Source organism: Camelus ferus, chromosome 34 (assembly GCF_009834535.1).
Source record: "Camelus ferus isolate YT-003-E chromosome 34, BCGSAC_Cfer_1.0, whole genome shotgun sequence".
NCBI lineage: Eukaryota > Metazoa > Chordata > Mammalia > Artiodactyla > Camelidae > Camelus > Camelus ferus.
The window spans coordinates 11,609,727-11,626,814 of record NC_045729.1 but is presented as its reverse complement, the minus strand read 5'-3'; the positions used below and the strand labels follow the sequence as shown (position 1 = coordinate 11,626,814).

At 38.1% G+C, this 17,088-nt stretch overlaps 1 protein-coding gene across 5 annotated transcripts in view; it reads right to left on the bottom strand.

Annotated features, from left to right (window-relative positions):
• Window positions 1-17,088, bottom strand: part of EPS8 (epidermal growth factor receptor pathway substrate 8) — a 148,072-nt gene that overhangs the window by 110,576 nt on the left and 20,408 nt on the right. Inside the window, exon 2 of one of the 5 annotated variants that reach the window (XM_032473095.1) lies at window positions 15,784-15,880. The exons of the other annotated variants lie outside the window; for them this stretch is intronic. Coding sequence (XP_032328986.1) covers window positions 15,784-15,831 — 48 coding nt within the window. The 5' untranslated portion in view covers window positions 15,832-15,880. The remainder of the gene's footprint in view (window positions 1-15,783; window positions 15,881-17,088) is intronic. 5 annotated transcript variants of the gene reach the window in all.

Below are 17,088 nucleotides of genomic sequence, written 5' to 3'. Positions count from 1 at the left end.
CATTGCCCAAGTGAAACTAGCTAAGCATTACTAAACTCAATTACTTACAATCGTGACCAAAAATGTGATCACATCATAAAATATCACAAAGCCACCGCAGCAAGGCTGAGGGTAACACCATTTTCTGTAACACACAGATTTTACATGCAGCTGCACATCCAAAACTAATACTTTTATTGGAGAAGAAGAAGCATCATATAATCTTACAATCAGGCCAGTAAAGGTCTTTTTGAGACGAACCTGCCCACAGCAGTTAATTAACCAGATGTTTCATTCAGTGACACGTCTAACAGATCATTAATTTTTTTTCTTGAAGCCACAGGCTTAGGGGGATTTGCTAGAATTAAACTGCCCTCAGTTGTACAGTGTGAAGACATTAGTTCTACAACAACACATGCTGCCCTCCTGGTCAATCCGCATAATCGGCGAAGTATAATTTCAAGCATCCTCTTTCACTTTAATGGCACTTCCTCTCTCCTCATTACCCAGCTTGAAACTCTTGTCATTAACGCCTCCTCCAACTCTTTCACTCCGCATCACCTCATGATGAAAATAAGCTTCACTGGCCTCCCTATGTCAAATAACTTCCCCTTCTAATTCTTTTTTCTAAGACGGAGAACATTTACTCTTAAAAGAGCACTGCCTTTTATTTTGCTGTCCTCGGTCTCAAAACCAACAATAGCAACAGGTGAGCTGACTTAACAGGAGCAACACTAGCCTAATAATCGGGAAGCCTGGGTTCCAGCCCCAACTCCCCCACTAACTCATCAGAGTAACTCAACTTGGTTTCTTTCCTTACCTGGAAAACGTGAGTCCTGGGCCAGAGAAGTTCTGCAATCCTTTACTTGGAGAACAACAAACCTCTTACCGTGGAATTCACGGTCCGCCGGAATTTAGCTAAGCAATCTCATCTACAATGATCCCCAAGGCACGTTCTCCCTGGCAACCCTCACGTGCTCCTGAATTATGTCATCCTTGTGCTGTGCTAACTTCTCTCCTAAAATGACTTCACCCTTCTCCTCTTTCCAAAAACCTTCTCAGACAGAAGGGTTAATTATTTTCTTCTTTGTCCTTTTCTGATATTTACAGATTCTCAACAGTCACTGTAGATTATATATGTGGTAAATATTCAGGAAGAAAATAAAAGACTCCCCAAACCAGGACTACAGGGTAAAATAATCTCAACACATGAAGCCTAACCTCAATAACACATCTTCTTTTTCTTCCTAGGGATTTTATTTGCTGTACACATTTGGCCCTGTTGACTCTAAAATTTAACCTATGTAAGCTGTGGCTCCCATGTAAGCACTCAGTACTTCATGAACTGATTTTATTTTGGTCTTTTAAGTATACAATGCTCAGCTTAAGTGAATACTGTATACAGCTAACGTGGTTTGTGAAAGTACTTAATCTTAGTACATTAAGAAACTCACTCCCTGTTTCCTAGAAACTCAACCTATTTTTCACATCAAATCATGTTATTTTATGAGCAGCAAGTGAATTCCAATAATATCAATTCGGCAACTTGACAAGTTAAATTATTTTTGTGAACTTACCTGAGAATTCCCGATTACCATCTACAAGGCTGCACTGGTAAGAAAGTGGCAACCAATGACACAATGAGGGTGGGGGAGCCCCAGACATATTTTCTCTCCCCTCAGTGGTCATTCAGCTTCCAGAAAAAAGAAATCAATGGCCCAGAGATACTGTCCAATTCTCCAGAATCGATACCAACTTGATGCTGACGTAAAACAGAACAAATACTCATTTAAGAAAAAAGAAAAAGTTAGTGCCTCGTGTATCCCAAAGAGAGCAAAAAATGTGCTATCAAAAGACCTGCACCAAACTCACCACTTAATAATTTATAACCACAGGCAAGTCTCATAACATCTCGTCCTTAAGATTCCTCATCAGCAAAATGGGAATAACCATTATACCAGCCTCGTCTACTACGTAAGACCTCTGAGGTTCAAATGACAAAATAACATAAAAGTGTCTGAAAATTGAAAAAAATGCTTCACAAATACAAATTAAGATATGTGACAACATTCTTAAGTCAAATGCTCACAATGGTAAGCATTTATTTGTTATCAAATAAATTCACCTAGCAGGGAAACTGAAGAGAGTAGGACTAGCGAGAGAAAAATTAGCCTTAATGATGTCAATTTTCTAAGTCTGGGGTTTTAGACATCTCGCTTTTTTAAAGGAGGATACACAAAACTCTACACAAACAATTTCAGGCAGCTAAGTGTCTGAACACCTTTCCTAAAAGGTCTCCAGGGAGAGAAATTCCATAGCTCTCCTGGTATTTTTTACTCTGGGGAACTGAGCAACTCAAATAAGGTATAAACGAGTAAGTTCTGATTTATTTTATCAGATATAAAGAAAATAAAACATACCAAGCTGGTTTAAAATGGAATAACTGAATATAAAATTCTATTCTGCAAGAAGTTTTCTGGCAGGTGAGGACAGAATATCCAAGGTACAATGGACCTAAGCTTTTCCCTCTTTCATTCAAATTCCCTTCTTGCATAGGTGGAACCATCCATTCCCTAGAGAATTTTTTCTTTTAAATGGAGATCAGGTTTCCCAGAATTCACAATGAATTACTAACCTTGATATCTGCTAACCCAGAATATTAAACATACGATCTCTTCAATCCACACTACAAAACATCAGCACTTTATGCACTTGTTGAAAGTTCACGTTAAACTCCTGACAAAAGCAAATATTAAGGCAGTTGGTACTAGAGAGAATTTAAGGCCCATTTTAAAAAATTTCTCAAGATCTATCCCTGTGTTTTTTGGAAGAGCTGAATGCAATGTATCTGACTGTATTACTTTCCTTGTTACCAGAATGCATTTAGTCCTTGACTATTTAAGGTTATGCCTTAGACTCTCACTGAAGGACAGCATAAGAAATAAGTGCTTAAAAAGAATGTTTTTATTCTGGTTTCTAACACGGTCCAATATGTTACTCAATAGTATCTGTTATTACAGTATCTTCCTACAGCATTTGCTGTCTGTGGCCCTTGGCTGACAATTCACATATTATAATTCATTGAAATTCTTATTGCTTGCCTATCACCTCCCCTGGTCAGTAAATTCAAGGGCAGAAACTATGTCAGATTAAACACTACTTCTCAAATACTGAATGTAGTGCCTGGCACCTATGGGAGCTCAATAATCATCAGTTAAATGAATAAATCATATACTATAATTTTATTTTTCTAGGACATATGTTCAGTCCTAGATAGAGAATTATCTACTTATGAGAAAAAAACCACATCTTCCATTTATTTATCGTCCCTATCTTCCTGGAACTTGCCTTGATCATAGCAAGGAATTAATAATAAATATTTGATGATGGTCGTGATAATAATCATGGCAGTGATAGGGGGGGAAGGACAAATTATCCTTATCAAAACAATATATAGCACACATCTATATTCAATATATTCAATATCTTTTAATAACTTCAGTTATATTCAATATCTTGTAATTACCCATAATGAAAAAAGAATATATATATGTATAACTGAATCATTATGCTGTACACCAGAAACTAACTAAACATTGTAAATCAATTATAATGTAAAAAATACAGACATTGTTCATCATTAAAATTAGATACAAAAATATTAAGTGATTATCTCTGTATATTGAGATTACGGATGGTTACTTTCTTCTTTATCCTCCAGATTTTCCTATATTGGTTAGGAAATTTTAGTTGTGCTTCCATATACCACTGGGCCCAAAAAGAATCAGTTGTCTTATGTAAACAAAATCTGGACTGACTACAATAACTCATTTGAGAAAAATGAATCTCCTGTCATACGATACTTACACTTCAGAAACCTCAAGCCTCCTGCCTTTTGTCACCTACGTTTGTGACTTCAGATGATAACTTTCCTGTTTCCTCCTGCCAAGGATGACTGCCTGGAGAATTGGATGCTATCTTTCTGAACCTGCTGGGTCCTTGGATAAAGATAAGGAGAAAGCGGGGAGCCAAGAGTGACAATGATGCCCCACCCTGTAGAGGACACACCTGCCACTGTGGTGTTCAGTGTGTGTCTGCCATGGCCCTGCCCTAATTCCAACTCCAGTTTTAGTTCATAGCTGGCACAAGCAATTGTCCTTGATTAGCAAGCCTAGCTTTACACTATCCTGTGGTGTGCACGCGTGTATACACACACACACACACACACAATCTCCTATCCGTACATGAAACTGTTTATCACAATCAGAGGAGATCCGATCCCACAAGCGGTGCAAGTTCTCAATGAAGACACGAACCTCAGGGTGATATCCCTCTAGGTGCACCCACCCAGGTAAGCTCTCCTCCTCAGGTGATCAGCTGGTTTATCATCTGTACAGGTTTCACTTCCCCAGAGTAGCTGGGTTTGGAAAGTATATATCCTTATGGTCTAAAATGGTCCATGTCAGCGTCCAGAGATAATGGTAGAGGAAGAGGTGAATCTGACACCTAGAAATACTCACTCTGGTGCCCAGATTCAAGGAACTCGAGCAGTGGACAACTGTTCACCACCACAGGATGCCAAAGGAGACCAGCAGGAGTGAGAACGATGGATACCTTTCCTCAGTTTGTTGAGTGTTTTGAAACCACAGCTATAATTCACATGATACTGAACAGAATATACTTCTGATATTGATGTGTATAAACATGTTGACTATCCACACAAGAAACTTTTAAAAGCATGTTTTAGAAACATGTCCACCTATTCAGATATTGGACTAACGTTAACTCAAAAAGCAGCATCTTATGTAAAATTATCCCTTCTTTTCTGAGTCTCAAAAGGATTTTCTCCCTGCACCCTTCAGATCAAATAAAAGTACACTTCGAGAACAAAACTTTTGTTAGACAGTAAAAGTAAACAGTAAGATCTAGAACTCTGCTTCTTTCCCTGTCATAGTAAGAACCAAATCCTTGTCTCAGCATTTAAGATTTTGGATTATCAGTTTCAGCATTCCAGCCTCAGCTCCACTAATCCCAACACTTACTCATTCAGCAAAAATATATGAAGCAATGGCAACAAACAAAGCTACAGTAATCCCAGTCCATAAAAGTTACCTTAAAGTGCCCTCCAATCACACCAGCCAATTCAATGTGCCCCTCAAACACCCATTCAACCAATACTTGCTGGGTAGATTAAATGTTGGGCACATTTGTAGACACTAGAGATCATAGTAGTAAATACATGGACAAGATTTCCTGTCTTTGCAAAGTTCACAGCCTTGTGAATGAAGGAATGTGTACCTGTCCCTTTGCACTTTTATGCTGTGTTCACGTCACTTCCCCTCCCCCCTGGGTAACCCCTCAGCCCTCTCCCTCCCCATCAGCACCAGTCTTACCAATTCTACTCACACCACAGTTCAGACATGTTAGATGTTAACCAGACTGCTGGCGAATAAACTGAGGCTCAAGCAAGATTTAATTCTGGAGTATGGGGGCAGGGAAGGGTGGTCAGCTGAATTTGGGAAATCAAAGAGAATTAAGGGATTCTGGCAGGATTTTAAGGCTAAAACAGAGTCAATACGGAAATCACTGACCAGGCTTGGGATGTTTTAGAGGATTCTATCATAAAGGCAAGAAGGAAACCCAGTGAGCAGACTGAGGCACAAAGTTAATACAAAACCAGCAGCAATGGTGCTTGACATCAAGTAAGAAGCTAATGAATCAGGCTCTTAAAATCTTCCCAAGGACAGAGCTGGAACTTCTGGACTGGGCTGAACCTTGAAGCAGAGGTCAAGTTCTCCCAGCAACAGAATTTTAAAAAGTGTATCTTTGTAAACCCTGCATCTAATTAGGGGGTCAATGTCCAAAATATATGAGAAATCATACTCCAACAGTGAAGGGGTTAATAATGCTGATGCTGGTAGTGATAAAATAATAGAAAAGTTAATTGTAAATATCATCAATAATCATAATGTCTCATTATATTTATTGATCACTTAATAATCTACTAGCTTAGCTCATTTCATTTCATGGAATCCCATGAGGAAGGCAAGGCAATCGTTACTTTTCTAACGACATCAACAATATTAGTCGCATCATTTCAATTACATTATGTATATCGTGGAAGGGGCATTACTTATGTAGACCATTGGTGTCTTACAGAAACGTGACTCAGGCTGTAACTGGATTATCAAGCAATCAGGATATTTCCTCAAGCTGCAAATCTGGTGGTGAATGAGAGACCCCAGCCTGGACTAGCAGGAAAAAGCCTTTTTTACCTCAATCTACCAAAATAATTTAGCTTTGTCTAGAAACATTTATGTGTCTCAGAAACATTACCAATAAAGTTCTTGGGCTTTTCTGTTATTTTCAAAAATTAAACAAAATGCAGTTGTAAGAATGGTACTTGTTATGCATCATAATCGTAGAAAACAACGTTAATACTAAAACAGAGGATCTACAGAGATGAAGCTCTGTGTGAAACGACCAGGTCTTTGTTTCCTTTTCAGAATTCCTTCTTGATTTCTCCGTATACCTCCAACTATATTTGAGAATTGAAAGCAAATCATAGCAGCTATAAATGCTATTACCATTATTCAGATAAGGCACACTTAATACTACAATATAATCTGGGCACAAGAGCATAAGTACCATTAGATGCAGTGGATATATACCCCCTTGAGCGAGATCCTGGATGCTCATTTCTGTCTTACAGATGTCAGAAAACGGCTACCCGTGAAAAGGTACTAAAACTATTTAATTAACACAACTCTCAGTAGAAGTATTTCTAATAATCAAAATAACTGCATTTAGTACAGGAACTACACTTGCACAATCTAATTCGGATCTTCCCACTTCCTCTGCAGCGCTCCCTCCAGAAGCTCTTTCAATCCTTAAACAGTCTGGTGCTAAACGCATCCTAGTCTTGAATTGCAGCAAGCAATTCAAAGCTTTCATACTACCAGTAAAACCATGTTAGTAGTATAGCAGTTAGAAAGTGAAACAAAGGGATGTAAATATTAAGTAACAGTAAGGACAGTTACTGTTTCCACAAAGTAAATCCTGCAAGGAAAGGGACAGCTGGGCATTTTATCCTAGACCTGAGGGGGCTGGGGAAAGGCCAGCACCAATGGTTCACCCACCAGGTTGCCATCTGGCTGGGGACCAAGCAGGACAACAGAGCTTGGCCAAAGAGTCACCGTGTTGCGCCTCCAACTGGCATTAGCTTTATCCCAGTGGACACTGTTTGGACACACAGTTTCACACCATTCTTCTACTCTGTGAATCCTCTCCCTGTGCCAGGAGGATGGGGGAAGATTCTGTCACAGTTGGTGCTGGCCTGACCTCAATTAAGATACCTGTCCCATTTGGAAAAAGGGAGTTTAAATGACTCCTGTTCTATAAAGTCCCAGAGAGTCCAGAACCCTAACTGAAATTGCAGAAGAGGATGGAGTTGGCAGGGGTCATGAGCTTGGCAGGAAAGAGAAAAGCAGAATGGAAATCCTGAATCTCTTCACACACCATTATAAATCTGAAATACAGGGGAAAAACACTCAAGAAGGATGAGTCACATAACAACACGTCCCTGTTGAAGCTGATGTGGGGATGAAGCAGTTGGTGCGGCTTGGTAGTAAATGAGGAATAAGTGAATATTATTCCTCTTAAGATCCTGGGCAAACAGAGTTAGCAGTCATGAATCCTAACAGCCATAAAGACAGCCACGTAACCCTCAAATCCTTCTTCCATAACTGAAAACTATGACTAAAATGTGAATGAAATATGTGAAAGAAACCACCGCCCTACTCCCGCAAAAGAAGGAGAAAACCTCTACAAGCAACAATATTAACTTGACTTTTCCCAAATGTGGGAGACGGGGATGGAGGCTGGCTGAGCAACATGTCCCGTGATGCTGTGATGTGCTGATGCCGGGCAATCACTCAGCCCCCTGGGCACTTCTGCCACTCAGCCACCTCCCACCCCACCTCTCCCAGGTCTGCCCAGAGGGAGTGCTGCCCACCTACACCCTCTGAAGCCTAAGCCTATGAAACTGCAGTTCCTCCCCTTCACTACCTCTCGACCCAGATACCACGCTGGCCTGATGTGCACACAGCCAGAAGGCTGTCCAGAGGTCAAGTCCACTTGATCCTAGTGGGGAAAGATGTCAGGAGACCAGCTTCGATAGATGCCACCTCTCCAAGGCCCAGGTAGATGACATCACTCACACATGTGCTCATTTTCAGTCTGTCAGCCAATGCCTCTGTCTCAGGATTTTGGAAAGCCAGCCCTTCCTCCTTGACACTTAAAAGTATTCATCTTGAAACCCCCTGAAGCAGTGGTGTCTCAGTCCATGGCTTTCCTGCTCAGCAAATCCCTAACCTAGTCCCTTTTCTAAGCCCCCAATCCCACACCCTCACTTCAAAATTTAACACGCTTCCTCTCCCCTCTCCTGTCCTGTCTGCCAGCGTCCAAGTCCACCCTCACGCTCCCTCCCTGTCCTCCCTTGATTCTTCCCTCTGCAGTTTTGCTCCATGTCTTAAATGGCCAGATAGTCTCTCACCTTCACCTCACCCCTAGGCCTTCCTATCACCACATGCCTCTCAGAATTTTACAATTTGCAGAAGCCATTCATTTTTTGATTGCTCCTTCCCCAGCCAGACAGCATCACTCCCGTCTTCTCATTAGATTCTGAAGCAGCCACAGTTGTATTCTGACTTACTTTCCTAAGTTGTTGATTGATCCACTCACTCTCTCCTGGAATTCTTCCTGTAACCGAAGTTACACAGAAGAAAATATTGCTACATAGTCAGTCTGAGAGCAAATAACAGGTGGAACTGCACAGGGGAATTAAATATCTTGAACCTGACGACATCAGTAACGCAGTCTAACCGACAGGGCTTCGCCAGAAAGAGACAACGGTGAAATGTTCTAAGTAGACCCACAAATATACATTAAGATGAGCAAAGCAATAAATAGCAGAAATCAATCCTCACTGCAGGGCTCACAAGGAGGGTTTTTACACCAAGGAAATTCCAGCATCACAGATGTGCGATGAGAATCTGCCGAGAAAGTTTTTAGATGTTTTCTCTGTTTCCATAACATGTAGAGGGATGAAGTCATTCTTGGGGGAAAGTTGTAATACTATTTCAATAACCACATGTATGACTGTTTGATTATACAATACACATTTTGGCACACTTACTGCTTTTTTTCACATTACTTATCTGTTAGAAACGCAGTTATAATTCCAGGATTTATAGTGTGGGGCTTATTCCTTATTTGTCTTAAATTATATGTCCACCAAGAACTATAAATGTGGAACAGAAAAATTTTCCATTATCAAAATCAAAACAAACCCAAAGAAAAAAAGTGCCTCTAACATTCTTACATTTCAGAACAAAATAAGTAAACAGCAATAAAATGATGGATTCTTATTGGCAAAACAAACTTTTAAATCTCTATACAGTTGATTTATATGTATTCTATTCATAATAAGCAACAGGAATTGTAAAGCATGGTTTATCTGTACAGAACTCCATCAACAACTATTTGGGGGCACTAGGTTAGAGGAGCCCATGATTCCTTAATCCATTATACCCCGTATTTTGTTAATATCATACAACAGTATGATACCCTTACAATCTTCAGCTCATATACGTTCACTTAGCTCAGTATTAGTTATTTACTAATAAATTTAAGAAGAAGTTTGGACCAAGTTAGAGTTACATTTTAAAATACAATATTTATATACTCAGAAAAAGATACATTCAAACCCCTAAAATACAGGACTCACAGAACTTTTAACATAAAAGCATACTCTAAAAAAAATCTGGTTTTAATTTTAATTCTGATAGAAGCGTAATTCAGAAAGCACCTCTGTCATAGACTATATATTACCATAATAACATAATTTTAATCTTTTGGAAAATAAAACCTCTCAGTCAATTTATCTTGGGACACAAATTCAGTATCACCCAAGCAACCCTTCTGAATTCCAGGCACGTTCGTTTTCATCCGTAAGCGCCAAGGCAGTGAAGTCACATCTCAGGTTATTTCCACGTCCCTAGTTTCAAGGCAGTACCTCTAATGGAAACCTAATAATATTAAGTGAGGCTGCAAAATGAGGAAAGCAGGTAAAATGAGTTTTAAGATTGCTGCGAATTACTCAGGCTACTCAGTTCACTCAAAACAATGACTCACAGTGAAACAGTGCTGACAAGAAACTTGTTGGAAGCTTCTATCCTTTGCAAAATTAAAGTTTCTCTCAGTTACTTATTAAGTACAAAAGGGAAAAGGCATTTATGATCTGGAGATATGATGGACACCACCTTAGGCAGGTGATTGAACATCACTAATAATGTTGCACTGATGTTACAGGCCTCCCAGAAAACAAACTAGTGATCGCCAGTGAAGAGAGGGAAGTGGAGACGGGCACATTATGGGTATGAGATTAAGAGATACAAACTTACTTCGTATAAAATAGGTAAGCAAAAAGGATATTCTGCATATGATAGGGAATAATAGCTATTATCTCGGAATAACTTTTAATGGAGTGTAAACTAAAAATACAGAATAACTATGCTGTACACTTGAAACTAATATAATATTGTAAATCAACTATGCTTCAATAAGGAAAAGAATGTGATGATGACATTGTGTGATGAGATCCTGGTCTTAGTTAACAGCTAAAAGAAACTTATTTTCATCCAGGCTTAAGCTCATGAAATAAGACTCCATAGGGTCATGCAGACATAAATGTAGCTTGATTCTCTGAAATAGGCAAAATCACTTAATCAGTACTGCTGAAAGGAATTAGTTAAATTCTGTAACTGTTCATATTTCCTCTAACTTTAAACACCAGGTCACATTTTAAGATTTTCAGATTTATATTTTTCACAAATTCTGCAAACCAGTCAAATAGCAATCTCTGGTTTTTAAATACATATATTGATGACAAGATAAAAAGTGGCAGTGGCGATGATGATGATGGGAAAGAATGATGGCACAGCAGCCAACACTTCGTGTGAAGAACGAGAGCGTGCATAATTGCTTCTTGCATCCCACCCAAAAATTAACTATTTCTATGGTCAAGGAAAACCTAAAGAATATGGGTTACAATACACACAGGCTAATGAGACATTTACAAAATGGAAGAAGGAGATATAAATAGAACCAAGGAAGGTCAGGTCCTCCTTTTTCACAAAGTAATTTTATAGAAACAGACTAGTTCTGTGGAGGTCTGGTGAATACTGCTCACCAGTGGTATTTCATGCATCAATCAATCAATCAATCAATCGTTTCTGGTATGAAATTTATTTTGAAGCTTTCTTCTCTAAAGCCACAGGCTATATAGCACAGAGCTGTTAAATGGCAGACAAGTGTGCTTCCTGCTCTAGGAACATCGTGATGAATGGAAAACACAAAAGTTCACAATATCAGGCCAGTCTCAGGCCATAAAAAAGTACTTTATACCGACAAGGTTAGTTTATTCTTCGTAACAGTGAACTAAATGCTCTATTTTTCCAATACATTAAAAAAAAAAAAAAGTTTTATACTCGCTCACCTCTCCTAAAACTAAAAGCTTGTTTCAAACTGAGGTACATCTTGTTCTCTGCTAAACATAGTTGTTATAATAAGGAAATGGAAATGCTTGGTGGCTACAGCTCTCCTTCCAGGAATACCTGTCAAAACACCCATTTGTCAGTTTCAAGCTGTCTGCAAATCTATTTTCCCAATTGGATTTCCCAAAGTAAAAGCATTTCAAGTGGAAAAATATACTATATTATTTTTCTCCAGAGAATAAAAGCTGGATTTTTCTGCTTGTTATTTTACAAATAAAGTTTTCTACTTAATTTAGGATAATACAAAGAAATGGTAATATACAAATCAGAATCATGCTACTCTTCCACTGAAGTAGAGAACTGACCTAAATTAACATCAAGGACTTATACAATCTAAAAGTTGGAAGGAATCCTGAAGCTATATAGTTTTTTTCAGAACTGTTCTGGATTATACAATTCATTATTGAATAACCCTGGGGAAATAGGGGAAGATGGAATTTTAAGAGCAGAGGTAACAGTGATTTCCCAGCAGGTTATAGGATATGTTGTACTTACGAAATACTAATTAAAGAATTGCACTTTGAAAGTTGGGTTCTTTATACTTTAAGTCACAAAATTATCAGAGGAAAAAAATTTTTCCGTATTAATATTAAGCAAATATAATCTCCTTCCATCATGGTAGTGATTTGGCTATCCCCAGTCATTCCACACGAAAAGTGGTTTTTTTTTTTTTTTTTTTTTTTTGCTAGCTCTTATAGGTGGATGGCTAATATTGAACAATAGTGATAGTTGTCTCTTGAAATCATATTAACAATGAAACCAGGAAAATATGATACAATAGCAAAAGATGACAGAAGGAAGAGGTCTGACACTCTCTGCACATCCTCCAGGTTTATACAATTTTTGATTCAGTAGAAAGAGAAAAAGAAAAAAAGGAAAAAACTAAAGGGACCAAAACCATTTCTTAGAAACATATTATTTTAATCGGATTATACTTTCAAAGTGTTATAGATGAAATAAAAATGACCCGAGCATTTAAAACATCAAATAAAAATTAGGCACAACTACACAATTGCAGTGGCAAACAGTTTTCTAGAAGATATTTAAATTCCTTCTGAAGAGATGTCCCCTTTTCTTCCCCTAATGCTCCCAAGTTAAACCAAACTCTCTGTCACCCCGTAAGATCTCACTTTATGTTCCATTAACCAAGCTACATGAACTAACCACTAAGAAGGGGCGGGAGTTCTCTTTCTAGAGAATAATGTTGGCAAAATAGATTGACATATGCTTATCAAAAAGCACACAAAATAAGAGACATTGTCAGGCACACGTTACAAGCCGTTTTTCCATCATTAACACAAAACAGCAATTCTACTTCTGTAAATTTTATTGAAAGACTGATTAAAATAAATGCCACACTTGGTGTATAAATATAAGGAAGAAACAAATGAAAAAGACATTTTCATGAAAATATTTAAGAGAATTCTTCAGAATTTTAGGTAAAACAAGCAAACCAGCATTATGATTACCAATCAACTTTCCAGTGTCTAAACAAGTATGATACAAGACACTACTGAATGCAAAAATTAGAATAAAATATTTCCACAGAAATATCTTAAGCATCATATCTGGAAAGCAAAACACTCTTAAGGCATTAACACATAAAATGCATTTAGAATTTAAAACAGTCTCTGTAAAATTATTCCACACATTTCATAAGAATGTTCAAGATTCTGCTGAATTTCTCCTCAAACAATGAACATCTCTAAATAGTAACCATATTTTCAGTCCTTTGTCTAACGCTAGCAGACACCAGAGTCTGAGTACAGAGCAAATTACAAACGGAACACAGCATAAAAATTTCCTAAGCATTCTGGCCAAAGCTGTGCTTTATTTTTCACACTTTTTTTGCAGTTACACTTGTTTCACTCTCAGCAGCTGAATAATACCCCAGATAGTTCCAGTGCCATAATTACTTGTAATATTCATATTCTTAATTGGATTTTATTCATTATAAAAACCTGGATCGAGAATCACTCAGTAAATAATACTCTAACAAGCAACAGTGAACCCAATTCACTCCACCAAAGAAAACTGTGCAAAATAAGTTCGGGGGAAAAAAAAAGGAAAAGAATGGATAGCATTATTCATACTATTTAAAATATTCATAATTACCATCGAGCTTGCTAGAAACAATATGCTGAAGGGTGGCTGTTGAGGCCCTTTTTAAGAGAGTTTGGTTAATCAAAGTATCAGATCTCTTTGCCTTACTCATAGATCGGCATTTTTACACAAACGTTGAAAACTGTTCTCTTAATGACAGGAATGGATGGAAAAGAAAGTGTGAGATCCCAGCCCTCTCACCTTTGTTGGCCTTTTATTTCAAGAGTTCAGCTTCTTCATGGACTGAGTTATAAAACTTTAACACAATGGCTCACTTATTAAATCCGCGAGGTGTTCAAAGGGAATAATCATAGCCCACGTTTAAAAACTGAGAACTTGAATAACAGGCATGTTTGCCACAGGTTTTATCCTAAATGACAGAGTACATTCTGATTGTCCCCATGATGAAACTGTTTCAGAGCATTTCAGTGTAGCCTCAGTTAAAAACTGCGGCCATTTGTATAATTTTTCCTCTCGGATTGGGAGATGAGGTGCTCTTGGTATAAGACTCACGACAGGCTACACAAGACAGAGGTTCAGTTTTTCCCACCATTCAGCAAACACATTCATTTAAGCTCTTAGCATACGTCAAATCACTGCTCTAGGCCTTGTGGCCCATCCAGAAGTAAAAATCAGACATGGAGTCTACTTTGGTGGCAGGTAAGACATACACATGTAAATTACAGGACACAACAGAAGTACGCGCCAGAGAGGGCCTCAGAAAACCAGCTGGAGGGGTGGGAGCGAGGGGAGGTATCCGAGAAGGGAAAGACAATTCCATGATGACACAGAATAAATCTGCCAAAAGACAATACAAATTTGCATATGAAGATAAGGTCCAAAGACATTCCAAGTAAAGACAGAGAAGAGTGACACTGAGGGTAGAGAAACTGGAAAGACTGCAGAATTCAGGGGAACGGGCAGAGTACTTCAGTTTGGCTAACCAGTAATGTACAGAAAGAGAGTAGTGAGGCTAAAGGAGAAATGGAAGGAAGCAACCAGGCTGTGGAGGGCCTAAACGGAATCTTCTTCTGTGGGCAGTTTTTTAAGTACTGGACTGACATCATCTAAGCTCAGCTTTAGCAAAACTAAACTGGAAGTAGCAATAAGAAGGAACGGCAGTAGGACAAGCAGGTGTAGAGACCACGTAGGAGGCAACAGCTTAAGAGGACATGAGTGTGGCCGTAGGACAGACAGGGCAAAAGCAAGGGTGAACTTTCATGTGAAAGTAGCAGGAGTTGGCAACCAGCTGGCTATGACAGGTAAAGGAAAAGGGGTCACAGGAGTGTTCCTCTACTGGATTAGAAATTCTCCCCGGCACTGAACTACTTCTGAAGATAACTCACTGTTCAGATTATTGGTGCAGTATTGAGAGCTAATTTCAAAATACATAGTAAAGAGGGAAAGAAACTTATTTTGTATAATTTAACCATGGGGTCAAATGAGATGTAAGGAAGTGATCCGAAATTCCCTTCACTGTTTCGTCCTTTTTCTCTCTGAACTTTTGCAAATGAATTAGAGAAAACATACCTACCACATACAAGTCCTTCAACTGACAAAGGAAACACAAAACTCAGAGGTCATCCGATCATAACTTTCCTTTTGAATTCCAGGCAATAAGCCACAGAATATAAGAATAAGCTTTGCCCAAAGGCCAAGTGAGGGTTGGAAGAAGCCCAGGGTTAGCGCTCTCTAGAGAACTGTGGATTCAGACCCACTCTGTCAAAACAAGGGAGCTCGACTTCTGGACATCAACCAAAGTGCAAGTCCTTGCCCCAGCAACCCACAGGAATACTCTGTCACCAGAAAGAGAAAGATGATTCCATGAAACATCGCTGAGCAAACTTTTGCCCTTCATGCTCTTTACCTTTTTGCTTTAATTTTACAACATTTTACCACCAGCCTCTAATTCCATTTAATTTCAGCCAAATCATTTTAGATGATCTGGAAAAGGCAACAATTTATCAGTACACAGAGACTTTGGGAAATAGGATGCTACAAAAAATATTCACACCACAGAAACTTAAATAGCATAAACATGATTTAAGATCAGGATAGCTAAAATGAGATAAACCAACTTACTCACTTTATCATACAGAAAACACTGTCTTCTTTTGGCAAGAGAAGGAGACATTCTTCTACCCACGAATCAGCAAAGGAAAAAGAGAGATGAAAATCCCTCTCTAGGGGAAAAAACACAATTTAAGCACAATTTTAATAAGAAAGGTTAGAGAGAGTATTATTCAAGAGGTTTTAGCAACAAGGGGAAGATAGGTTTCTCAGGTCCCCAGATGGATTTTATGATTCTTGTTCCAATTATCAAAAGGGAAAACTTTAACCACGAACCCTCAACTCTACTGAGGATTAAATAAATTTGTTCAAACTCAACGACAAACATAACATTTTTACAATTTGGGGGGAAAACACTTTAAAGTGTAAGACTTTTCTTCAATATTCAGTCAGTACATTTAAGAATCTCTACAATAAATCAGGCCTTAACTTTGACATTGGACAAAAAGTTTTTTCAAATTACTGCTCTTCAAAAATGTGTATGTATATATAGACATACATATAAGTAAACAAACAATAGCTTCTCAGTAATATAAATGATATGACAGATCACTCTTTAATCCATTTCAGTTCTACACACCTTCTCCCCAAATACGACTTTTCCAAATAAATCTGAGTACCTCTTAAAAGAAAATAATTCTTATTTTGATTAATTTTACATCCATTTGTATACAAACTAAAGTATATTTATTGTCATTATTTATATATTTGCATAGTATTTTATAAGATATTTCTTATTTAATCATTTAAGTAATTTTATTAATGCCTCCATCTGTCAACTTTTCTGCATAGAGAATTTTGAATATAACATAACCATTTCTTTCATCCAGTCTTATTGAGATATAATTGACACATATGTAAATTTAAGGTGTACAGTGTGATAAAGTGATACATGTATACATCGTGAAATAATTACAATAACTTTAGTTAACACCTCCGTGACCTCACACAATAATCATTTCTGTGTGTATGTGGTGGGAATATTTACTATGTACCCTCACCAAATTTCAAATATGTAATACCACATTTTAACTACAGTCACAATACTGTACATTACATCCCTACAACTTATTCCTCTTATAACTGGAAGTTTATACCCTTTGACCAGTATCTCTCCATTTCCTCCACGTCCCCAACCCCCAGCAACCACCATTCTACTCTGTTTCTATGAGTCTGACTTCTTTAGATTCCTCACGTTAAATGAGTTCATACAGTATTTGTCTTTCTCTGTCCAGTTTATTTCACTTAACATAATGCCCTCAATCCATCCACATTACAGCAAATGGCAGCACTTCCTTCTTTCCATTGGCTGAGTGATACT